Source organism: Neofelis nebulosa, chromosome 13 (assembly GCF_028018385.1).
Source record: "Neofelis nebulosa isolate mNeoNeb1 chromosome 13, mNeoNeb1.pri, whole genome shotgun sequence".
Lineage (NCBI taxonomy): Eukaryota > Metazoa > Chordata > Mammalia > Carnivora > Felidae > Neofelis > Neofelis nebulosa.
In genome coordinates this window covers 79,832,763-79,858,494 of record NC_080794.1, presented here as the reverse complement: position 1 = coordinate 79,858,494, position 25,732 = coordinate 79,832,763, and the positions used below count along the sequence as shown (strand labels likewise).

The following is a 25,732-nucleotide window of genomic DNA, read 5'->3' as shown; positions in this document are numbered from 1 at the left end:
ACATGCTGCAGTAGAAAACGAAAGCATTTCACTTAAGAATATGCTAGACGAAGCAGTGAAAATCACTAACTTTATGGTAACTTTGGCTACTTTAAAAAATACCCTGGGGGCGCCTGGGTGGCTCAGTCGGTGAAGCGTCCGACTTCTGGCTGAGGTCGTGACCTCGTAGTTCTGTGGGTTGGAGCCCCACGTCAGGCTCTGTGCTGACAGCTGGAGCCTACTTCAGATTCTGTGTCTCCCTCTGTCTATGCCCCTCCTGTGCTTGTGCTTGCCCTCTCTCTTTCACAAATAAATAAACATTAAAAATTTTTTTTTAAAAAATATTCTGTGCGGGACACCTGGCTGGTTCGGTTGGAAGAACATGTGACTCTTGATCTTGGGGTTGGGAGTTCGAGCCCTATGTTGGGTGTAGAGATTACTAAAAACAAAAAAAATAAACTTAAAAAATCCTGTGTGAAGAAATGGGAAACTACATACCAAAGTACAGTGATTGTTTTAAGAAAAAGCACTTGTGTGTGGTTGTATAAATTTTGAGCTAAACTAGCTGGGTTTTGTTTTCCTATAGACGCTATTTTTATTTGACAGAATGACGACAAACTGTGGTTGTTTAGACTTTGGTATATTCGACATTTTCTCAAATCAAGTGTGTCACTTCAAGGAAAGCAACTGACAGTATTTGTTGGCAATGATAAAATTCGAGCTTTGAAGTAAAAATTAGAATTTTGGAAAACCCGCATGGTCTACCACCATGACCTTGATAGCTTTCTAGGACTTTTAAAAAGACTCTCCTGATGAGATAGGTGGTGATAGTAACAAATGTAATTTTTTCTTTTTCATGTATAGTGAAACGTGTCAACGTGTGGAAGATCTGCATAACTCAGTCAGTATTTTATAAATGACCACTTTATGATGATATAAAATGTATGTGGTAAAAGATCCATTCATAGTACAAGATAGACCAGTGGGTTTTAATGTAATAGAGTACAAAGAATTCATGATACTTTCAGCTTTCCTGTTGCAACTAACCTTTAAGAAACTACCACTTGTCAAGTTTCAAAGAAAAGTATCCACAATTACCTGAGAAGGATATTAAAAATGCCTTCCTTATCTGCCTACATATCTGTGTGAGGCTAGATTTTCTTCATTTACTTCAACCAAAACAACATACCATGACTGATTCCATACAACAGCAGGTATGAGAATCTAGCAGTTAAGCTAGATTCTGTTAAGCCAGGTGCTAAAGAGGCTTGCAAAAATGTAAAAACATTGTCATTTTTCTTACCTTTTTTGGGAAAATAGTTATTTACATACAACTAGTTTGTAATCTAAAGTATATACTATAACATTTAAGTGTTAAAATGAAATAACTTTATTGTTGTCATTTTGGAATAAATAAGAATACATATTTTTAAAACCAAGGTTTAATTTCTAGTATGGTAATTATTGATAGATACAATCCATATAATACAAGCTTTTTGGAAGCTTTAATAATTTTTAGGAGTGTCAAGTGATTCTGAGACCAAAACGTTTGAGAGCCACTAGAATAAAAGTCTCCAGGATAATGTTGTTAGGAAAGGTACAGATTGTTTTGGTTTTATATTAGCATTTGGGTGGAAAGGGATATAAATGGGATAGTTATTTTCTTGTATGTATGTAAAATTCTTCTAGAAGGATATAAAGGAATTAAGTGTTGGTTGGTCCAGCGAGGAAGGAGTAAAGGTAAACTCTTTACTTCCTTTTGAATGCATTTGAATTTTAAACCAGATGAATGTATTACCCATTTAAAAACAGAAGAGATTGAAACATTCCTACCAGCTGTGTTATGAATTTCAGGGAATCTAGGTCTGTTATGAAAAGTTGGAGCAAGTTTGGAGCATTGGTCATTTTTCTGGCACCTTGCTTTTTCTTGTTTTTCTTTTCTTTTCTTTTCTTTTTTTTTTTTTTTAGAAGAAAAATGAACCTTGCTTATTTTAGGGATAAAAAATTGCTTTTAATGTCCAAGCCAAATACATTCATATTGAAATGATGTAAATCAAATAGGTAGCAATTTCCCCAGTGGGGCCCAAGGTATACTGAACTTAAGTTTTAAGGAGGAACAATCTGTTATTTTTTTAATAGCAGTTATTTCTAGTTCCTAGTAAAGAGATTGGATTTATTTTAGAAGACTGTTATAATTTATAGTCCTGTCATTTAAAAGGTTTTGAATAAGTGCTGCATGAAATGTGGAACTAAAAAAGCTAAGTGAATGTTCTGACATTTGATTTAGTACAAAAAGTGCTTTTTAATACTCATAACCTTTGAGGCTTTGGGAATTCTTGAAAAGAATAACTAAGGAATTCAATTTTATTTATTCTGTCTGCTATTAAGTGTGCCTTTTGATCAGTGTTCATACTTTTAACTTCTGAATAGATAAAGTGTCCTTTTATGAAAAGGGAAAATTATTTTAATGCAAAAACTCTTCAGATTTTCTTTTTCTCATATAATACTTCTAAAATTTATTTCTTTGGATGCTGAAATATCATTTGCAGAGCTCTTTGCAGCAGTTTAGAAAAAGATATTACATGTGATTCTGTCCATTAGTTATAGTTAAAAGTATGCTTATAATGTGGAACCATTTCCCCCAACTTCTTTAGTTAACAAAAGACTGCCTTTCATAATGTTAATAGGTTTTTCTGAAGTATTAGACAAATAGGTGGTTAACTCAGAAAGTTTACTTATCCTCACTAGTTGCATATGCATTTGTAATGTTTGACATTTTTCAAAGCATATTCATATTGTTTTCTTTGATTGTTGGCTTATCTTAGAAGTAGCACAGTTAGTATTCTTCCTATTTCATATTTATGGAAATTGAAATTCAGAAGGCTAAATGAATTGCCTAAGGTCATACAGTCTTGTCAGATAATAAAAAAGCAGTTTAGATAAAAACAAGGCTAGATTAGATTAGATTTAGATACACTTAGAGAAATTTAGATTTAAGGAAGACTGTCCTTGCAAAAATGCATTTATCTCTGCGTGCTGTGTTCCAGGTTCTGTGGTCAGCTGCTGAGGCATAAAGACACCGGTCTTGCCCTCCGGGGACTTGAAGTTTAGTGGCAAAGACCAGCTAGTGGGAGAAGTGAAGAAGAGGGATGGTGCCCTGTTGGACGGCCTATATCTCAGACAGTTTTGAGAAAGGGACACAAATCTTGAAGGGTGAATAGAAGTTAGCCAGGGTGAGTCTCATCAGGGCCTAGTGATAGAGACGTTCAGGAAGAGGGGTCAAGGAGGTCTCCAACAGCACACCGACGTTGTTTGGGAACTGTTTGGTAGTGCCTTGTGAGTGCTGTGCCGGGCCGTGTACAAGAAGGAGCAAGATGTGAAAGCAGAGAGGCAGATGGGGTGCCCTGAATTGTTCTAAAGGTTACAGGGTGCCAAACAAGGAGGGTGGATACATGGAAGGACTCAGATTGACCAGGGTATGAGTCCTAGTTCTTGGGCTTACTGGCTGTGGGGCTGTAGATAAGTGACTCCTTCTGAGCCCTTAGTTGCCTCATACGTAGAATGGAAATAACATTCAATTTGCAGGTAATTAGGAGGACCAAGAAAAATAAAGGTGAAAAAAGGACCTAGTTTGTGCCAACCCTCTATTCAATAATGAAAGATGAATTAGAAGTAAGGACAGTTCACTACACATACTCTAACGTCTAAGTAGAACTGAGAAAAGTATAAATTAAGTCTTATTTTAAAAATAGTATTAGAACATTGGGACATTTCTAAAACAGTATAGCTGAAATGGTTTTATAATTTCATTGCTTAAATTTAGCACTTAGGAATCTTTTCAGCATAGCATTTCCTTATACCTTGTTTGAAAGCAAGACCTTCTGTGCAGGTTATGGTTGTCAGGTAGTGAGACTTCGCCGGGTTGGAACCACCTGTTTGCATGGCAGGTTGTGCCATGCCCATCCCCCTAACTCTCTAGCTCTGGAATGAATTCGTAGCTGGGAGACCTGGGTCTATCCTATTTACTCTCTAATTTTAGACAAATGACTTGCCCATTTGTGCGTTTCTTCAATATTAAAATGGCACCTAATTAATTTACCTTTAGAGAATAAAATGCAACGGTAGATGGATGTACTTTCATAAAACACAGTGCCTTAGTCTGCTTCGGCTGCCATAACAAAATACCGCAGACTCTGGTTGGTTTAAACAACAGAAATTTATTTCTCACTGTTCTCGAGGCTGGGGAGTCCAAGATTAATGTAGCCTCTGATTTGGTTTCTGATGAGAGCTCTTTTTCTGGCTTGTAGACAGCTACGGGCTTGCTGGGTGCTCACATGGCCTTTCCTCTGAGTGTGTTGGTGGGGGGATAGATAGGTGGAGGAGGGAGATAGAAAGAGAGAGGGAGGAAGGTTGAGCACCCTGGTATCTTTTCTCATGACACTAATCCTAAAGGATCAGGGCTCCCCTCTTATGACCTCATTTAGCCTTAATTGCTTCCTTTTTCCAAATATAGGCACAGTAGTTCAGGCTTCAACATAGGAATTTGGGGAGGGGGACACATAATTCAGTCCATAACCTGCAGTAAAATTGGAAGTGTTTCTTTCGATGGCTTTATGACCTGGTATTTTGGTAACAATGAGTTAAAAGCCGGGCATGTATTATGTTTATTTTGTTGCTCTCCAGAGCTGCAGATGTATATGAACCATTTAAGTCTCTGCTTTCTAACTAATTGGTTAGCTATAGAAGTGGTATAGAACTCGGAATATTACTGTGCCTAAGGTAATTATAAAAATTCAGCAAACTTTTTTTTTTTTTAATTTTATTTATTTATTTTGAGAGAGAGAGGGCAGAGAGAGAATCCCAAGCAGGCTCTGCACTGTCAGCATGGATCCTGATGTGGGGCTCCAGCTCACCAAGTGTGAGATCGTGATCTGAGCTGAAACCAAGAGAGTTGGACGTTTAACCAGCTGAGCCACCCAAGCGCCCCCAACAGCCGTTCTCCTAGTGTATTAAGTCTGTACCATTTCCTTGCATTTTTTTTTTTTTCTTATTCTAGGTCCAAATACAGCCTGGTTCTTATCAGAAATGTACACATAGTTTAGTGATAATTTTAAAAATCATTTATCTTAATAAATACAACTTGTGAATTCAACTTTTTACTCATTAACCGAGCAAGCCTTTTAGCTAGCATGGTAAAGTTACACAGTTTTTAAAGACAGCAAAACCAAACTTCAGTTTTGCATAGCAGATTTTGAAACAGAGATAGAAGTCTAAACTAAATTTCAGGATATACACCTTCTCCTTTTTTTTATTGGGAATTTCAATATGAATTTTGACTTGGACTTCTGAGTGTATTTGCATTTTAGATCTGTATTGGAAAGTCTTTATACTTGGTTTCGCATAATGATCACATTTATGTTCTTTCTCACAGGCCAGCCCTCCAGATCTCTATATTGAAAGATTTAATATAGCCCTTGGACAATATATGGGAGCATTGCAGAGCATTGTGCCTCTTTTCATATATATGGTAAGTTAGAGCTGTTTTCCCTTTCCAAAGTATCTCAGTTTATTGGCCTAAGTACAGATAGATGCAGAATTAAGCATGTTCTCTTTCTCTTTTACTACGTATTATGTTAGAAATGGAAATTAATCTACCTCAGTAATGTTTGATTGTGTTGACATAGACTTGTTTACCCTTTTACTGTTTAAAAACTCCATAAATAACACTGCTGAATAGACAATTAGGCATTAATAATCAGCAGTCACTGTGTTAGCATTTATTTTATTTCTGCCATATGGAAGATCCTGTGCTTAGGAAATAAAGATATAGAAGAAAGATTTCTTTTCCTCGGAAAGTAGAGAGTTAAGCAATATATTTAAAAACATGATGTGTGATAATGTCAAGGAAGTCACCCCATAAAAAAAGTAGAATAATAAAATTTTCTTCCATTATGATGTCTTTCATTTGGAGAATTATGCCATAAGTATAGTTTGTAGTCTGTTGACTTTGTTGATTTGCCTCCTTCTCTCTCCTAAATATATAAAGCCATAGAATTTTTTTTTTTTTAATCTTTATTTATTTTAGAGAGAGAGAGTGTGCAAGTGGGGAAGGGGCAGAGAGAGAGAAGGAGACACAGAATCTGAAGCAGGCTCCAGGCTCTTAGCTGTCAGCACAGAGCCCGATAGGGGGTTGGAACCCACGAACCGTGAGATCATGACCTGAGCCGAAGTCGGACAGTCAACCGGCTAAGCCACCCAGGTGCCCAAGCCATAGAACCCTGATGTTGGTGTTCTTACTGAAGGCAGGGGCCCTTAACCATTTTTGCAATTCCTCTTTGTTTTTTAGATTAGGAAATGGGATGTTTGGGTTGATCTCTATTCTGTAGCATAAAGATTGCTATCTGTGAAATACTAATCTCCAAAATGATTTATTCTCCATAAAATATACCTTGCTGAAAAAACATAACAGAACATTGGGAGAAATCTGTATTATCAGCAGGGGACTATTACTTAAATAACTTGTGGGAGATACTTAACAGTAGAAAAGTAAGCAGTTAAAGGTAATAACATGTATGTACATTTAGAGAGAAATCTCCAGATACATTAGGTAAAAAAAAGCAACATGCAAAGCAGTATGTAATATTTCTTTATAGCAAGTGTTTTCTCTTTATTATGGAAAATAAAGCATATTCATATATATGCAAGCAGCATTTTAGAAAGAATATACAAAAGTTTCCGCAGTAGAATGGGGCCTTTGGGAATGCGACAGAGGGTCTGTTGTGCGAGACTTATTTTTGTTGCGTGGTTTTATTTTGTCACCATGTGCGTATTATGATTTTTATAATCTTCTAAGAATTAAGAGAATCAGAGAGCAACTTGCTAATGTTCTTTCTTGTATTTCCCACACCTGTCCATGGAGTTGACATTTAAGTATGAACAAGTTCAATCTTGTTTGACTTGCCAGTCTTTCTCATCAGGATGCTTTTGGCTACAAAAAACAGAACACCTGATTCAAAGTGATTTAAGCAAATTAGGAAAAGTATTAATCCCTTGGAATAAAACTCTGCAAATAAGGCTGTCTCTAGGGTTGGTTGAATCCGTGGTTCAGTAGTGTTACCAAGGATTCAGGTTCTTTTTTGTCTCTTCGCTGTACACAGCATCTGTTTCATCTTATTCTCACGGTCGTAAAGTGACTATAAGATGCTTGGCACCAAAGCCTAGGTTTCCCTCAGTCTGATTGTTCTATGTTGGGTCATGTGTCTGCCTTTGAATCAAAAACCATTCCTAAGAAATGCCACAGGCTGAATAACTTAGACTAATGATTACAATGGATTGTATGTTGGGGAGTCAACCAGTGCCTGCTCAGCCTAGATCGTTGGTAAAGGGGGTACCTTTCCCTAGTGTTTCCTGTTGTTGCCTTTCAATGATGGAGTGTTTCTAAAGGGCATGTTATGTGCCTCTCCCGCAGTGTGGTCCATGTGTCTCTGTATCTGTTTAGTTAATGTTGAGCATCTTCCCGTGTTCTTTTGGAGTGTGTGTGTGGTTCATAGCATTTTATCTTTATGTACTTTAACCCCTTGCCAGAAAGACATATAACTAATAGTAGCAGGGCTTTTGTTTTTTGATATTGGGGTTTAATGTTTTTATTGATGCCCTTATAAATTGTTTCCTAAAATAATTTATTTTTTAGTGCTTCAGTTCATTAGATCATTTCCCCCTAATCGATACACTAAGCATAATGTATTTTCTCTTTCAGAATAAGTTTTACATCGAAACCAAGCTTAACAGAGACCTAAAAGATGACCTTATAAAGCTGTTTACGGAACATGTTGCAGAAAAGCACATTTACAGCCTAATGCGTAAGTATTTTCAACTTACAGGGATGAGCTAACACTAACAAGATTTTTTTGTTTTTGTTTTTGTTTTTAAGCTTATTTATTTTGAGAGAGAGCGAGAGCATGAGCAAGGGAGGAGCGTAGTGAGAGGAGAAAGAGAATCCCAGGCAGGCTGTGTGCTGTTGGTGCAAAGCCCAACGCAGGGCTCGACCTCATGAACTGACCTCACAAACTGTGAGATCACCATCCCAGCTGAAATCAAGAGTCGTACTCCTAACCGACTGAGCCACCTAGGCACCCCGGTGATCTTTTTGATTTTTGATTAGAGAGCATCGGCATATAAAGCCCAGTGTTGACATCTACTGAATCATAGCAAGAAGTGTTGGAAGTTCAGTTCTGTAGAGAGAGACCCAAAGGAATTGAAAATGTGATTTGAAGCCCCCTGGAGAGCTGGGGGCACTTAGCCAGGTTATTGGGCAGTGAGTGCCTTTATTATCTGGCCTGACACTTCCTCTTCCCCTGCATCCCTCCACCAACAATGGGGGAAGTTAACCCCTAACTTTGTTACTGGTAATTCTAGAAGGAGCACAATACTGTATGTTTGAAATGGAAGCACAGAATCCTCTCTGATTTTTTTTACCCTTTGGTATAAAAATCTCTTCTCAAAAAAAAAAAAAAAGTCTCTAGTGTGGCTCTGTCACTTATTAACTATATGTTAGGCAAGCTTCTCAGCCTCTGGTCCTGAGTTTTTCTTCTATTAGTTGGGACTTGTAAAATGTTTACTGTAATGGCAACAATAGTTAGCAAGTAAGCAGATCAAAGTGCCAAGTTCAGTTAGTTTTTCTCTCCCCCTATTCCCTGGCCCCCTGCCTCATCCCAGTAGGTGGCATCTTATCCTACCTTTCCTGAAAGAGTATACCTCTCTACGTGGAGTTTAGGAAGTCCCTACAACCTAATATCTCAGCATCTTTTAAAAGCTCCTATTTTATGCAGTATATTATTGAAGTCGTTTTTTAGAATTTGGCAGATATTTGGATTTGTAGTATGGATTTTTTGCTTTCCTAATAGTCATAAATAGTCTGTACCACAGCAAACTTTTGTTAGTATTTACAGAAGAATTATTCTAAGCTTGACCATAAACTCTTTCTAATTTTTGAGTTTAAATTAAGAGAAGGAACTGTTAAACATTGGGCTGGTTTATTTTAGAAAAGCAGAGTTTTCAGATAATATGCTAGATGAAGATAATATTTGTTTCATTATTATGTTCCCAACAGATTCTAGAATCAGAATAGAGACTGATACCTTGGGAGTACGACTTTTGAAAAAACTGGACATATGTTTATAAACATCTTTAAACGTAATCTCATGAGATATTGCAGCTGTTATAACCACTTAAATATTATCTCTGATGTTAACATTGTCTTTGCCTTCATTGTAAATTAGAACAGAGTATTTTGAAGTCTTTCCTTTTAAAATTCTTTGAGAAACGCTGCCATTTGGTAGAAAAGCTTATTTAATCAAATATTCTGTGAGTATGTTTTTATATTTGTCATTAATTTGGAAATCAATTTTATTAGGCAAAAACAAAGAAAATATTCAAAGAGAATATAGTAGTCCAGATCTGGTGAGACAACTCTGTCTTCAATCCATGTAAGCCTTCCATAAATTCATGATATTTTATAAGATCAGACCACATAAAGACATAAAATCCGGAAAAAAATGAATTTTTTTTTTCCTTTTAAACCTTCAATTAGGGGCGCCTGGGTGGCGCAGTCGGTTAAGCGGCCGACTTCAGCCAGGTCACGATCTCGCGGTCCGTGAGTTCGAGCCCCGCGTCATGCTCTGGGCTGATGGCTCGGAGCCTGGAGCCTGTTTCCGATTCTGTGTCTCCCTCTCTCTCTGCCCCTCCCCCGTTCATGCTCTGTCTCTCTCTGTCCCAAAAATAAATAAAGAATGTTGAAAAAAAAATAAATAAATAAATAATAAACCTTCAATTAATTTGTACTTTATTTTTCAAAAAAAAGTAATTATCATCTTGTTTATTACATAATCTGATTTTCAACCAAAATTATATTTAAAGGTAGACAGGCTTTTCTTTTCCAAGTAAACTGTAAAGTTCCTTAAGCTTTTGTGAATTGGATAAACCTGAGCTTATCAGTTATCTGTTGAGCAGTTACCAGGCATTGTGCTTAGAGTAAGGGATTCACACAGTGATCACTGGCCTAGTTTGGGCTCTGTAACAAGAGACACTCTAAGTGTTTAATCATGTTATGTTTTAAAAAAAAGATTTTTAAAAAATAAACACACACATATAGTGCTTACTATGTAGTAGGACCTATCGTAGGTACTTTAGGACAGTCATTACCTCCATTTTACAGATGGAGAAAATGAGGCATAGAAAGGCTAATATTAATTAAATCAGAAAAACACAGCTATTAAGAATTGATTTCTTGGCCCTAGTTGACATTTTCCTATACTTCTCCCCTCCAGCAAAAATAGCTACACTCAATGTGTATAATTTTCTGAATTCTGATCAGTAATTTCCTTTTTGTGGCTTTAGATACATTTGAAAATGCTAGTGTTTATTATTACCGTGTAACATACCACCTCAAAACATAATCTTTTATAAAATCTCTTATTTTGCTCACATCTGCAATTTGGGCAGGGCTTTGCGGGGCACTTTATCTCTTTTGTACTCAGAATCGGCTGATGCAACTCACCCAGGGGTCGGGGACTTTGAAGATGGGTCACTCATATGACTGGCAAATTGTGGTGGCTGTAGTTTTCTCTCTTGTGTTTCCTCTAAGAGTGAGTGTCCCAAGATCTAGGAAATGGAAACTGCCAGTTTCTGAAGTCCTGGGCCTAGAAACTGGCACAGTGTCACCTTTGCTGTCTTCTGTTGAGCAGGCAGTTATAGAACCCAGATTCCAGGGGACTGGACAGGGACACCTCTCAGTGGGAGGCCTGTTGAAACAATTTAGGGGCCATGTTTTACAGCAGAGCAAAATGAACACCCTCTCTGCTAATGAATAATTGGTATTCGAATGCCCTGGTTTTTAAAAATTTGTGTATTATTTTTTAAAAGCAGGCTTTTTTTTTTTTTTAAGTTTATTTTGAGAGAGAGAGACAGACAGACAGAGATAGGAGGGGTTGAGAGAGAGGGAGAGAGAGAATCCCAAGCAGGCCTGTCTGCCCTGCCAGTGTGGAGCCGGATATAGGACTCACACCCACAAACTACGAGATCATGACCTGAGCTGAACCAGGTGTCCCTTTAATGCCCTAATGACCACCTAGGTGTCCCTTTAATGCCCTATTTTAACAATTGTTTCATGAATGAAGATAGTGACTTCTCATTGCAAATAAAGGTAGTTTTTTTTTTAACTTTTATTTTTTTTTTTTAATGTCTATTTTTTTTTAAAACTTTTTTTAACGTTTTATTTATTTTTGAGACAGAGAGAGACAGAACATGAACGGGGGAGGGTCAGAGAGAGGGAGACACAGAATCCGAAGCAGGCTCCAGGCTCTGAGCTGTCAGCACGGAGCCCGACGCGGGGCTCGAACTCACGGACCACGAGATCATGACCTGAGCCGAAGTCGGCCGCTTAACCGACTGAGCCACCCAGGCGCCCCAATGTCTATTTATTTTTGAGAGAGAGAACACGAGCCGGGGAGGAACAGAGAGAGAGAGAGAGGGAGACACAGAATCTGAGGCAGGCTCCAAGCTCTGAGCTGTCAGCACAGAGCCCGATGTGGGGCTTGAACTTGTGAAGCACGAGATCATGACCTGAGCTGAAGTTGGACACTCAGGTGACTGAGCCACCTGGGCACCCCAAAAAATATTTTTAATATCAGTTTTGATTTTAAGAATTACTTCTCATATTAAAAGAGGAGAAAAGCCCTGGGGTCAGCTTGTAGCTCTGAGGAATAATTGGATGAATGGAGGAGCTTCGTTCTGGTTCCAGGTCAGCTGTTAAGCTGTGTGACTCTCAGGATGGCACTTAATCTCTCTGGACTTTAATATCATAGACTGTAAAGAAAGAGGTGAGAGCATTAGAAGTTCACTAAAGTCCAATTCTAGTTTCCATCAGTGGGATTGTTGGAGAATCCTTGTTTTGTCTTTTTAACTATATAATTAGGGGCGGCGGGGGGGGGGGGGCTGTTAACTAAGGGTTTAGTTAACAGTGGCTTTAGTACTAGTTAGTACTTTATTAGTACCTGTTACATGTAAGATCTGTATTTCAACGGTGGCATGGTGAATTAGAATGCAAATTTAGAGTGAAACATAGGTTCTCAGCCCTCTTCTGCTGCCTGCTAGCTCTGTGACTTTGGATGCATTTTTCATTGTGCATACAATATAAAATATTGTTTTGTTTTTAGCCTCTGTTTCCCTACCTGTTAAAAAAAAAAAAAAGATGATAATTAAGCTTGTGAGAAAGTAAATTGTAAGTAAAGTTTATGAGAAACCTGTAAAGTACCTAGCACCTGTTAAATACTCAAGAAATATTTTCTTCCCAGTCTCAAGCTGCTGCCTCCCCAGATTCTCTTCCTTTTTCTTAAAAGAGGAGATCAACTACAAGTCTTCTAAACACTGATCTCCTAAAAATAATTTAGGTGGAGAGGATTTTAGTGAACTGTTAACACCTTCTCAACTTTGTAATTGTTATTGAATATAATTCTTTTCATTTAATTCACCCCAAATTAATTTTGATATATTTTATGTATAATTTAATTTGTGAATGTATCATTTCTTCATTTGTAAATGTATATATTTGATTACATAATTAACATGTGACTGAACATGAAGATTTAGTGGGATCAAGATTTACGAAGGCCAAAATGATTGGTCAAAAGGTAGGAAAATGATTTGAGATAGAGTCTGCATGTGGGACATATGTTAAAATTAGAGATAACCTTGAGTTGAAGAGACTCCTAGGGTCTAAAATTTAGAATTACAATTTTTAGGGGCACCTGGGTGATCAGTCGTTTAAGCATCCAGCTTTGGCTCAGGTCATGATCTCACAGTTCGTGTGTTCGAGCCCTGTTTCGAGTTCTCTGCTGTCACCGCAGAGCCCGCTTCGGGTCCTATGTCTTTGTCTCTCTCTGCCCCTCCCTGCTCGAGCTCTCCCTCTCTCTCAAATATAAATCATTATTAAAAAAATAAAAATAAAAATAAATAATAAAAAAAAATTGCATTCTAAAACATTTTCTGCAGTGCTTTTGTCATCCTTAAAATGTATCTGTGCCATTCAGAGTTAGCAGCTCTCTCCTGACGATAGAAGCAGAAGGATCACCTTGAACAGTATACCTCTTACTGTCATCACATAAGTTCGGATGTAACTCGCATTGCGTGTTTGAAAACTAAAATCATTGGTGGCCAAGTGAGGTGGTGTTTTCATTTTTGAAAAGGCATAGCTTATATATGACTTTACAAGCTTGGCTTAGAGTAAAATTATGCCAAGTTTTATGGGTTTGGGGGTAGTAAATTGTAGGTCTCTGAGAGATAAATTAAAAATTCTGAGTCAGTGGTGTCTGTTGTATCTACGAAATGATGGAATATGTTGATATCTGTTAATGATGTTATTTGGAGGAATTATTTCTATTTATTTAAAAATGTTTTAATAAAATTTTCATTGGAGAAGATAACCTAAGAGAAAACTGACTCTCTTGTCACTGTCGGTCGGAGTCCTGTGGTTGTGAGAGTCAGGAAAGTGAGGATGAGCCAGACAGTGTCTTGTCTTTACTTTTAGTAAGAAAAAAGTACATGTGGTTGTAGCATTTGGAAAAGTGACTTTCTGACTGATTGCATTTCCTAAAATTACGAATGAAGTATCCAGGAGCCTCAAATACGGCGATTTGGGGAAAGAGAAATGATTCAAGGGGGTTAGAGACCATTTTATTTTCCAAATGTAAACCTCCTGACTCATGAACTTAGTGGGAGGTACTCTCAGCTCACTTGCTAAGTACCGTGAATACTATTGCTTTTGGAAAGCTTATTATCAGAACCTCCATGAATTGAATAATCTCCCTTAGTGTTTTAACAGACCTGCACGTGTTTACTTATTAGATTGAGCTCTAGTGCATTGGATTTTTAAAACTCTTTGGAGTATTAACTTGGTTTGTCCTCTGAGGCTGTTCTTTTGTGCTCATTTGCTCTTTAGTCTTTGGGAAAAATAATAACAGAAACCTTGACAATAAGTGTTCTATCATTTTTATAACCCATTTTCTCTTCTTTCAGCTTTACTCTTAGAAGCCCAGTCAACACCATTTCAGGTCACACCTTCAACTATGGCAAATATTGTGAAAGGCCTATACACTCTCAGACCAGGTAAGTAGTGGTCATTTCTTTTGGGGTTGGGTTTGTTTATCTGTTTATGGTAGCTCCAGCTTATCCAAGAGGACAGTGTTTGTCTATCTGTTTCTTGAGGCTTAATGGTATTTGGATTTGTTATAGCAAAAAAAAAACCCAAAAAACATTGAGTAGATACTACACTCATCATTATGAAATGTAAACTCAGGACTCGCTTGAAATTCTTTCCACACTAGTGAAAACCAACTCGGTTAGCAAATACAAGGAATGAATTTGTAGCAGACGTTTTGGATGAAATTGAATCTCATATCCAGTATTAATCTCTTTTTTTGTTATGGAGTTTCTCCTTTGCTTGTACCCCACACTGCAAGTATATGTAGACATACATACCCACAACTTCATGTTCTCAGGCCTATTTTATAAATTGCAAGGAATCTAGAAGTGTTGGTAAATGTACAGTCATTTCATAAGTATATTGTGAGGAGAGAGAGAGTCAGAATAGCAGAACCAAAAATCAGAGATCACTGTATTCAAAGGCCTGGCTTGTAAATTGTCTTAATGTATCTATCTTAGAATTAAAAAAAAACAAAACATTATGAGGGGCGCCTGGTTGACTCAGTCGGTTGAGCGTCCGACTTCGGCTCAGTCATGATCTCCCGGTTTGTGGGTTCAAGCCCTGCGTCAGGCTCTGTGCGGACAGCTCAGAGCCTGGAGCCTGCCTCAGATTGTGTCTCTCCCCCTCTCTCTGCCCCTCCCATGCTTATGCCCTGTCTTTCTCTGTCTCTCAATAATAAATAAATGTAAAAAAAAAAAAAAAAATTAAAAAAAAATTATGAATATAAAGGAACCCCAAGATGTTTTTGTATTTATCTTCCTATTTATAAGCCAGAACCTCAATCTTGTCATACAGTTGTCCAGCGAATTACAAAATGCCTATAGTAAGAGAGATTGCAAAAGCTCTCAGGGTAGGGGCACCTGGGTGGCTCAGTCAGTTAAGTGTTCGACTTCGGCTCAGGTCATGATCTTGCTGTTTGTGGGTTTGAGACCCATGTTGGGCTCTGTGCTGACAGCCTAGAGCCTGGAGCCTGCTTCGGATTCTGTCCCGTCCCCCCCACCCCCCACCCCTCCCCTGCTCTCGCTCTTTCTCTCTCTCTCTCAAAAATAAATAAATGTTAAAACCAAAAAAAAAAAGATCTCAGGGTAGAACATTGTTCTACAATCTAGAAACCTTAAGGGATGCTTTTTTGACAGTGCTTTTTTGTGGAATTCTTTATGTCATTTAAGGATTAAATGAAATAAAACATGATCTAAAGAGCTTAACATGGTACCTGATAATAAGCATGGCTGATATTAGCTGTTTTGATTATCCAGTTGGGTCCAGTGGTTATTTTATTTTCATTAATTGACGGCTTGATTGTTTGCTTAATTAATTTGAAAGACATGTGAGAATTTAGCTTGCTGAAATGGAAACCAATTAAAAACTGTGGTACCAGTAGTAGACTGTGATGTCACAAATACCTTCTTTCCCAGGTTACTTTGTAAATGATTAGTGTCTGCTAGAATATTCAGATGTAATGTTACTTAAATTTGGATCAGGCCTTGCTCTACTCTTGATAACTGTAAACAAGTTATTCTTATAAAGTAATTAATTACTTACATAAAGTAGCAAAAATATTTTATTACATATGTCCAGTAAACTGATGTTTTCTAGTTTCTCAGAATTTTGTATTCATTTTATTAAATGATGAAAATGGCTCATGAAGTTTTCTTTTAGTGCTATAGGTTATGAATGGGTTTTTTTTTTTTTCTTTAATTTTGGAAGGCATCCAAATGCGGTATGACAAATTTCTAAATTCTGCCTCCCAAGTAGGCAGCTTTATCAGCTCTGGCTTTTATCATCTATAGCAAAATTGCATAATAAAACTAATCACTAAGGGTAGGAAAACTTACAGATATGTATTTATCCAAATGCTGTTTTACCCATGTTCGAGCTCTTATAATAGGATTCATACTACTTGTGAGGAGAATTTTGTATTTGAGAGTTGTCCTTTTGAAAAGGCGAATTTTATCACAGACTAACCGTTTGCTGCCCTAGGCATTTTCTGAGATACTATTAAACATATTTTGACATTTACCTGTCTTGCCAGTGCCTGTTGTGCTCCTGCTTTGTTAAAGTAGTTTTAGTCACTGGACAGATTAAGGTTAAAATACTTTAAAAGTTGAATTTTAAATGTGGAAGTTTCTTTCATTGCAGTGGTTCTCAAGCACTGATCTTTGTATAATGAGAGTCACCCAGGAAAGTTTTTTAAACTAAATTCCTAGACCCTAATCCTTGGAGATTCTTATGACTATTACAATTTTTGGTGTGTTTCCATCCGATCTTTAGAAGCTTAGTTGGGACACAGTGCCAGCTGTCCCAGCCGGCCCTTCTTCATTTAATACACACACTTTTCTTTGATTCCTTCACCTTGTATCTTAATGATTGCCTGGAGTTCCTGAAAATGGCATATCGGTCTGACTCCTGCCATCTCTGACTGATGGCTAGTGGCTCTCCTGGGCACCGTGTGGAGACCGTAAAGCCATATTTGAGTTGAGCTGAGCTGACAGGAGGGACACTATTGAGAACATTTTTGCCATGAGTTTATACAGTGGGCTTGGCCCTGGTGGTGTTTTTGTGGTATTTGTTTTTGTTGTTGTCGTTGTTGTTTTGTTCTGGTCGTGTTTAACTTACTGTCCTCCTGTTGGGCATTTTTTACTTACCAGTGACCCAGCATCACACAGCATTAAACATATTTGTTTGCTTGTGTTTGTTTCAGATTTAGAATTATTTACTCAAATTACAATTTTTAAAGCGAGCTCACTGGATTAAATACAGCATTGACATTTTATGGTTTTTGATATGTACATCCAAGATGTTTTCCAAAAGGGAAAATTTGAAAGGGCAAGATGAAAAGAATCTAAAAGGGATAACAGTGCTACATTAAGACCACCAACAGGGCAGGGGAATGCGAGTTTTAGCATGCCCTTGATACAGGTGGATGTTAGTTGTATTTAGCGTTCACAAAATGAGAGGAAGAGGGTGTTTATTTTAGCTTGAGTTTTTTGAATATTAACAAGGCTGTCGTTGTGTTTATTTTTTTCTTGTAAATTATAAGTCTTGTATATTATTAGTCCTGTCATTCATTCATTTATTTGGTCTTACTGACTTATAAAAATGTTTTATAAATAAGGATACTGATTCACCTTTGTCATGTCTGATGCAAATGTTTGCCTTTTCTGTTTTTTAAATTTTTTTTTTTTTTTTCAATGTTTTTTATTTATTTTTGGGACAGAGAGACACAGAGCATGAACAGGGGAGGGGCAGAGAGAGAGGGAGACACAGAATTGGAAACAGGCTCCAGGCTCCGAGCTGTCAGCACAGAGCCCGACGCGGGGCTCGAACTCACAGACGCGAGATCGTGACCTGGCTGAAGTCGGCCGCTCAACCGACTGCGCCACCCAGGCGCCCCCTGCCTTTTCTGTTTTGATAGATGAACGCTTATTTTTCTATAGAGTATTCTCTTTATCTTTTATCTTTTTCTTAATAATTTGATACCCGTGTTAATTCTCTTTTCTTTCAACACTGCATACATTTAATTTGCTATAATTTAGTTTGGGCCAAAATAGGTTTTTATTTCAAAAGTACTTACTCTAGTTATCTTCAGCCTACTTCCTAAATGTTTAGACCTCTCTCCCCCATTTTTGTGGTACTTTTTGTAGCTTCCTTATTACCTGTACTGTTCTCTATTCTTGGGCCAGTATGTATGTATGTGTGTATGTACATATGTGGTGTGCTTGTTTAATTTTTTTTGGTATTGAAGCATAGGTGGCATGCAACGTTATGTCGGTTTCAGGTATAGAACATCGGTTCGACACTTCTGTCTGTACATTACTCAGTGCTCACCACCATCAGCATAGCCGCCGTCTGTCACCAATCATTGTTACAATATTTTTTACTATGTTTTCTGTGCTGTACTTTCATCTCTGTGACTTAGTATAACTGGAAATGTATACTTTTTAAATCCCCTTTATCTGTTTTGCTCATACCTCTGTGCATCTCCCATCTGGACCACTGCTCTAAGAGTCTGTTTTGCTTGTTTGTTTGTTTGTTTGTTTTGTTTAATTAATGCTTATGGGGTTAGTATTTCCACCAAACCCTCGCTTTTAAGTCCCTTCCACTTGGAATTCTTTGCCTGTCTCACTCATTTTTCCCCCATATTAATTACAATTTTTGATAGGTCCATTCACAGATTCTCTAGAGATTTTCATTAAATTTTGTTAAAACAGCAAAATGGAAAAATATCTGCTTTCTTTGACTATAAATTCATTTTAGAAAGGAAATTTAACCTGGTTGTATATTTTTTATCAGAATAGGATTACACTAATTTTCCCCCCATTTTGAGTTTGGTTTAATATATATTCTTTCTTTGAACAAAAGAAAACTTTACATTTTTCATTTAATTTGTCTGATTTCCTTAATGAATCTTTTCCTTTCCTCACAGAGTGGGTTCAGATGGCTCCAACTCTGTTTTCTAAATTTATTCCAAACATTCTCCCTCCGGCGGTGGAGTCTGAACTTTCTGAATATGCTGCTGAAGATCAGAAACTTCAAAGAGAACTTATACAGAATGGTTTTACGAGGCAAGTTTTTTTCCCCCCCTTTTGACAAAATATGTCCATTTCCTTAGGCCAGTTTGGCTTGGCAGGGGAGGGAGGAAATAACTGCTGAATGGTCAAGGTGACACTGCGGGGAGAGGCCGTTGGCTCCCTGTCTGTGCACAGAGATGGGACAGCTGGGGTTTGATTCCATGGAAGCCGCCTGTCACTAAAAATGGATTTGAAGACAGGATTTCTCAGTGGGTGAGTAGTTAGACTGGGAAGCCTCTAAGTGCTCTTCTAGTTTTGATCCTCTACGTTAGTTCTCAACACCTGGGAAAACAGAGAAATTTTATGTTTAGTTACAAGGTACTTTTATGACTGAAACTAGCAAATGACTTCGTTTTATGACTAAACCAGTAAAGAGGCTTTTAGATTCTGTTTTTCATGTTTTCACTTTTGTCCTAAATTCTACTTGTTTCTTCTTTTTTTTTTTTTTTTTTTTTAAATTTTTTTTTTCAACGTTTTTTATTTATTTTTGGGACAGAGAGAGACAGAGCATGAACGGGGGAGGGGCAGAGAGAGAGGGAGACACAGAATCGGAAGCAGGCTCCAGGCTCCGAGCCATCAGCCCAGAGCCTGACGCGGGGCTCGAACTCACGGACCGCGAGATCGTGACCTGGCTGAAGTCGGACGCTTAACCGACTGCGCCACCCAGGCGCCCCTCTACTTGTTTCTTCTTAAAAATTAGAGTATGTCTTTACGTGTGTCCAGAAAATTTGCCTTCCTTGGTTTTGATACATACACTTGGCTAATTTTTCTAAAATTTGCAATTCAATATCGTAGCTGTATCCCAGAAAGTCTTGCAAAGTGCGTTTTTTCAACTGAAATAGATTATACTATGGGAAAATACCCTGTTGTGTCACCAAATCATTGAAAGGTGCAGTCAGGCCTTATATTTTCATAATCCCTGCTCTCAGCACTCTTACATACCTTCTCTTGTTTCAATTCCTGACATTAAAGGAAGAAAGTTACAGAAAGTTAGGCATAGTTGTGTACACAATGGTAGGTCGAATATTGATTCACTTTATCTAAGGCTAGGCTGGGGATGGACCTTCTCTTTCACTGGTTCTGAAGCCAAGCTAAGTTTCGGAACACCAGTCTTGACCCAGATCACTGTTACTGTCTCTAGTCTCAGCACAGGTTAGGAAAGAAAGCAGAAAGTCTGTTCTTTGTAGCCTCACGGGTTGGTATTTATTCCCTTTTTGCCCTTGTGCTATCTATATTCATGTGGTAATGGGGGCACTGAGTAATCCACTGATCATTTGCCCCCTTGCTGGCAGCTCGCCCAGGAAAGGCCCACGGAAGCTGTGTAGATAGGTCTGGTAATCTTGACTTTCTTGGATCAAGTTAAGGGAAGGCCATAGGAATGCTGGAATGTTAGGCTAATTTTTCTCCCTGATGTCCAGTGGCCAGGTGTTTCCTGACATTAACTGCAGTATTTCTAATAATGGTATTATTTTCATACACAGAATGAAGCCGTTTAATGGCATAGCATTTTACTTAGTCATATTTGAAGAGCTGTTCTATTCATACGGTTCAAAAGTCAAGATGATATAAAAAGCATACATCGAGAAGTTTTGCTCCTTCTTGTCTTCCAATCTGTTCCTACCTCGTTAGGTGACCATTTTATGAGCTGCTGATGATTCCTTTCGGTGTGCCTTTTAATATACCGATGCAAACAAACACGATATGTGTTCTCATTTTTATTCCTTTCGTACACATTCTGTTGTGTAGCTAGAACTTGTTTAGCCACTCCCCTGTGGATGGCAACTTGAATTATTTCTGGTCTTGCTGTCACACATGTGCTACAATGAATACCCTTGTACGTGCATAATTTTGTACCTGTTGCAGGTGGATCTGGAGAGTAAATTCCCGTCAGTGGGATTGCTGAGCCGAAAATAAAAGGCAGGTGTAATTTTGATCAGTATCACCGGTTTTCCCTTCACAGGGGATTGTGCAGTTTTGCACATCCACCAGCAAATTTTGAAAGTACCTCTTCTTTACGGTCTTGCCGGTAGAGTATGTCGTTACACTTTTGGATTTTCTCTGGTCTGGCAGGTGAAAAATAATTACTCAGAGTTGGTTTCATGTGCATTTCTCTTACGAGTGAGGCTGAGAACATGAACATGTTGTATTTCTTTTTTGGTAAACTGCCTGCTTATGACCTTTGCTTACTTTTCTGTTTGTTAGTCTTTTTTTTCTTGAATTCTAGGGGCTCTCTGTGTGGTGCAGAGATTGTTTGCCCAAGATAAGACCGTTAGTTTTCTCAGTTTGTCTATGACTTTACTCATGGTGGCTTTTTTGTTTTAAGTCATGCAGCAGTTTTTTATTTTTGTGTGATTATCAGGTTTTTTCTTTATGGCGTATGGGTTTTGAATCGCAGTTGAAAGTTTTTTCTTAAATATTTTTAAGTGAATGGAAAATAATCTGAGTATACCTTTTATGGTTTTCTTTAATTTAGGCTTACCATAATAGTGAAGTCTTTATGCTTTTATTCATGTTTTTATTTGAATGTTTGCTTTTAATTTTAGAGGTGAGTTTACTGATGCCTTTAAAAACTAAACAGCCTTCTGAAAACCTTTATTTCTGTGAAGCACTGTGTGAAGATAGCTCTTGTGGATTTCTCTGAACACCTTGAATTCACCTTCCAGAACAGTGTCTGGAACTATGTAAACACATCAGATATTTTCCTAAGCCTGATTTTGGAACTGGAAGAAGAGGACGGGGTGCAGGCCTGCTTAGTGTGCAGCAGCTCTTAAAATTTGCTCGGGATGAAAGAGGAACTGACTCCATAAATAGTCTAGTGTGACGTTCGTTGCCTTTGTACACGAAGGACTAACACGGCGCTGCTCTGCCAAGGCCAAGTGGGTTGTAGTCGGGAAAGGTCCCTTGGATTTTTGGTGTGTATTAGAATTTTTGTTTCTCTTAGTGGAATTCTTTCATACAACTTCTGCCTGAAATTTAAATGTTAGTATTTCAAGAGGTGATATGATTAAAATGTTTTATTTTACAAACCAGATTGGGCCCCTTCTGGAATTAAATTAACAACTTCTGCATTACTGTGAGGACTAAAGTCTGCCTCACAGGTTGTGCTGAAGGGTGCTTTGCACAGAGTAGGCTCTGTCTAAGCTGACATTCTTGGACTCACTCCACTCCACTGCTGAGCCGCCCCGCCCCCCATGGAAAGGTGTGCACACATCATATACTTAACAGCTGAGAGAAAGGCTGCCCGTGCTTCCGTGAATCTCCTGTATGTGGGTCTTCTGCAGTCTGCCCTGCCAGACCTGAGGCCTTCTTTGTTCATTATCTGGCTAGGATTGTTTTGGAAGAAATGATGTCCATCGATGCAAAAAACCTTGAGAATATAGTACAGACTGTCTAACCAGAATTCTGTTACTGGCTGTCCTGATTGAGCAGTCATTTTATGATTTATGTCTAAGCAGTTACACGATTCCTGCCCAGCTTCACAAACAATTTCTTCATTTAAGATCGTGTTCCATTTACGTGGTGTAGTCCTGAATAGGCATCACACAGCTTTGATGTGGATGGCACAGAGTGTCTTTGAAATGAGGTGTGGATGTTGTCAAATATATCCTCGATTGCAGTTAATGGGCGTTTCTCATCAGAGCCGGAGTTCGTGTGCAGCATCTTTATGTACATGGGAATACACGTACTAGACTTAACATATGAGAGCAGAATTTTGTCTTTATCTGTTACCTGCATGATTAAATTGATGATTGGAGGGTGGGGGAGGGTAGGTTGGTATCAAAGATGACATTATGTAATCTTGTTTGGGAACTTCTAACATGAGTGCCCTTAGACGGAACGTTCTCTTTCAAACCAGACCATGGTCTCTTCAGAGCTTGTGCCGAATAGCTTTTAAAGGCAGGTATCTTGCAGAGTACTTGTTACTTGGATTTCTGCAACAAAAATAGAACCTTGCAGGGATCTTGTTGATCTTTTAGTTGAGAGGGTCACTCTAGAATTGGCACTTTTTTATTTAGTAGCAGGGGTCTGGTTTTGAGGGCAGCCATAGCTTGCCAGACTTGGGGCATTAGATAATATCTTTGGCCACATACACAGCCTCTCGCATATATCACATTCACATATCACATTCACATCCCTTTGTGCCTTCTGTTGTTTGCACATCTGTATTATTCTTCTCTTATTTTTACGTGTTCAGCTTTTATTTAACCCTTTGGGAGTGGGAATGAAGGTTGTGTGTACAAGTTGAGGCTCTGGATATAAAATCCTGTGTCTTCCTTTTTGATCAGCATTAACCTACTTGCTTCAGAATATTTGGTGAATGCTTAACTGTGATGATACAGCTTGCTTTGGCCAGGGGTGGTGTTAACAGCAGAGGTGTTAAGAAAGTGGCGTTAGGGCAGATTTGTTGAGAGTTCTTTAGGCTGCCTAAGGCTCGTTGATGCTAGTTCATGCTATGTGCGCTGCATGTTTTTTTTTCTCTACGTGCCCAGCCTAGAGAAAAAACCTTCAGAGGCCATTTGGTATCTTCTCTTCCTGCTGGTAATCGAGACTCCTCGCCTTGTCCAGCAAGAGGTTTCTGTCCTGGTCTTGAGCACAGCCAGGGAAGGAGGGTGGGAAACTCTGCTAATCTAGTAAGATCACTCAAAAGCATGAAATAATTACTTGAGCTAGCATTTTCATAACCCATCTGTAGAGGCCATTTATGAATTATTCACTGATTTGTTAATTCAGCAGATATATATTTTCTGCCCATGTGCTAGACACTATTCTAAGTATTGGGTAAAAATGAGACCCAGTTTTTATGGAGCTTGTGCTCTAATGTTGGGAGATAAATAACGAACATGTAAGCAAATTATTTCACATAATAAAACATGCTGTGAACAAACCAAGACAGCATGGGATAAAGAGTGAGTGACCAGAGCACGTGTGAAGGGCTGGTCCAGCCAACTTGAACATGAAACGCCTTCCAAGGAGGAGACATTCCAGTGGGGACGTGGGTGGTAAGGAGACAGCCACGTGGCTAACTAGCGGGAAGAGTGCTGCAGGCAGAGACCAAGGAAAGTACCAAAGTGCTGGCGTGTCCCAGCGCAGAAGGAAAGCCAGCATGGCTGGAGTGTAGTGAACAGAGGTAGAAGATGAGGGTAGGGAGGTAGGCAAGAGCCATGTCTCACAGGACTGGGAAAATGAATTTGAATTGATTTTTAACTGTGATGGAAAGCCACTGAAGGGCTTTAATCAGAGGCATGAAATAATCTTACTTATGCTTTTATGTAAGATGGCTCTGGCTGTGGTCTGGACTAATAATGAGAGTCTTGCAGCTGTGTTAGGGGAGAGATGATGGTGGCTTGAATTGGGAGTGGAGCCATGAAGATGATGGGGCGTGGCTGAGTTTGGATTATGTTTTGTGACAGTATGCTCCAGAGCAAGAGAAAGAAAGAAATCAAGAATGAGCCAGGGTTTTGATCTGAGTAATTGGGCGGATGGTGGTGCCATTTACTGAGGAAGACTGAAGAAGGAGTGGGGGTGGCGTGGAGTCAGACTGCATTCTGGCCATCCTGAACTGCCAGTAGTCCTGACTCACCCAGTTAGATGCGGGGAGACAGCTGGACCTCCTATCTGCAGCACAGGGAAGGAATCAGAGCTGGAGACAGAAACCTGGGAGTCATTGGTATATGGATAGTATTTCAAGTCTTTGCACTGGTATGTATGATCACCATCCTGGCCTACGGAGAATATATACATGGGGAAGAAAAAGCGGCCAAGGACCATGCTGGGTGGAGCCAAAAGTGTTTAAGGAAGGAAAAGATGGGACAAGGTATATGCTGCTAAGTGACCGAGCAAGGAAAAGCTAGCAAATTGGTTGTAATTACTCATTATAGTCATTTGTCTGGGTTATAGTCTGAGAAACTGGAGAGACAAACGTAGGATTTACGGGTAGCATTAGGACCTAATCAGAATCTCTTATCTGTAAAGTGGAACTACAATCTTCTCTAGGTGTCTAAGATGGAACTGGTTAATATTTATGAAGGCTCATGTTCTTCCACTTGTAGGAAGGGTATTCATGTACATTAAGATTCTGAGATTTTTCTAAAGCCTTAAGCAGTTTTTGGTTTTATAATAAGGCTTTTTTGGGGGGAAGACTTTGAATTATCTTCTATTTCATATTTGAAATGTGCCTTAGTATATGGCGGTCGCTGTGGGTGTTTGTAGCAGAACCCGGGTTTATCTTCAAACACGTTTTTAGTCTGAACCTATTTCTAGAACCCAGTGTAAGCCATTTTTCTAGATAATCCTTCCTTTATTTAATAGCGTTTTATATTTAAAAGACAACACCTTTTAGCTAAGAATATTCAGGTTATAAATGACTGTACTGCTGTTTAAGTTTAATGCCTATTTTAAGATAGGTTGTTAGAATTGAAATACTTGCTTTCCTTGTATTACCAGTTATGTCAATTCACTTCTCCCATTTGGATGTATGAAGATGTCTGTGTAATCTGGTTGATTCCCTCTTCTTTTCTTATCCCCAGAGGTGACCAGTCCCGGAAGAGAGCTGGGGATGAGTTGGCTTATAGTAAGTAATGATGTTCCTTACCATTTCTGATGGTTCTATTACGTAAGGCAGCTGCTGGTGGTGACCGTACGGTGAGTGTAATCGTGTCCACAGTGCTCTTGATGGTGGTCTCACGAGGCTGTCCGTGTGATCAAGTTCACGCTGTTTTGCAAGCTGGGACGGCTCCGAAGTCCAGTTGGGGGCGGTGGTTCTCAAGCAGCTGTCAAGAGCCTCTTGGATTCTTTAGTCTCTGCTAGAGTGTGATAGTGATCCAGTCTCCTTTCTGATGATGTAGCCTCCTTTCACTTCGCTCACTTTTTTTTTTTTTTTTTTTAATCTCCTTTTGAGGGATCGGGAGAGGGGTGAGAACTATGT

At 38.6% G+C, this 25,732-nt stretch overlaps 1 protein-coding gene across 5 annotated transcripts in view; it reads left to right on the top strand.

The window, feature by feature from the left end:
- Window positions 1-25,732, top strand: part of CACUL1 (CDK2 associated cullin domain 1) — an 84,689-nt gene that overhangs the window by 45,741 nt on the left and 13,216 nt on the right. For all 5 annotated transcript variants that reach the window (XR_009252678.1, XR_009252676.1, XR_009252677.1 and 2 more), the window contains exons 4-8: window positions 5,411-5,506; window positions 7,736-7,838; window positions 14,050-14,139; window positions 18,663-18,801; window positions 25,335-25,378. Coding sequence is in view for 1 of the 5 variants with exons in the window: in XM_058697915.1 (XP_058553898.1) it covers window positions 5,411-5,506; window positions 7,736-7,838; window positions 14,050-14,139; window positions 18,663-18,801; window positions 25,335-25,378 (472 nt within the window). In the remaining 4 variants the exon portion in view is untranslated. The remainder of the gene's footprint in view (window positions 1-5,410; window positions 5,507-7,735; window positions 7,839-14,049; window positions 14,140-18,662; window positions 18,802-25,334; window positions 25,379-25,732) is intronic.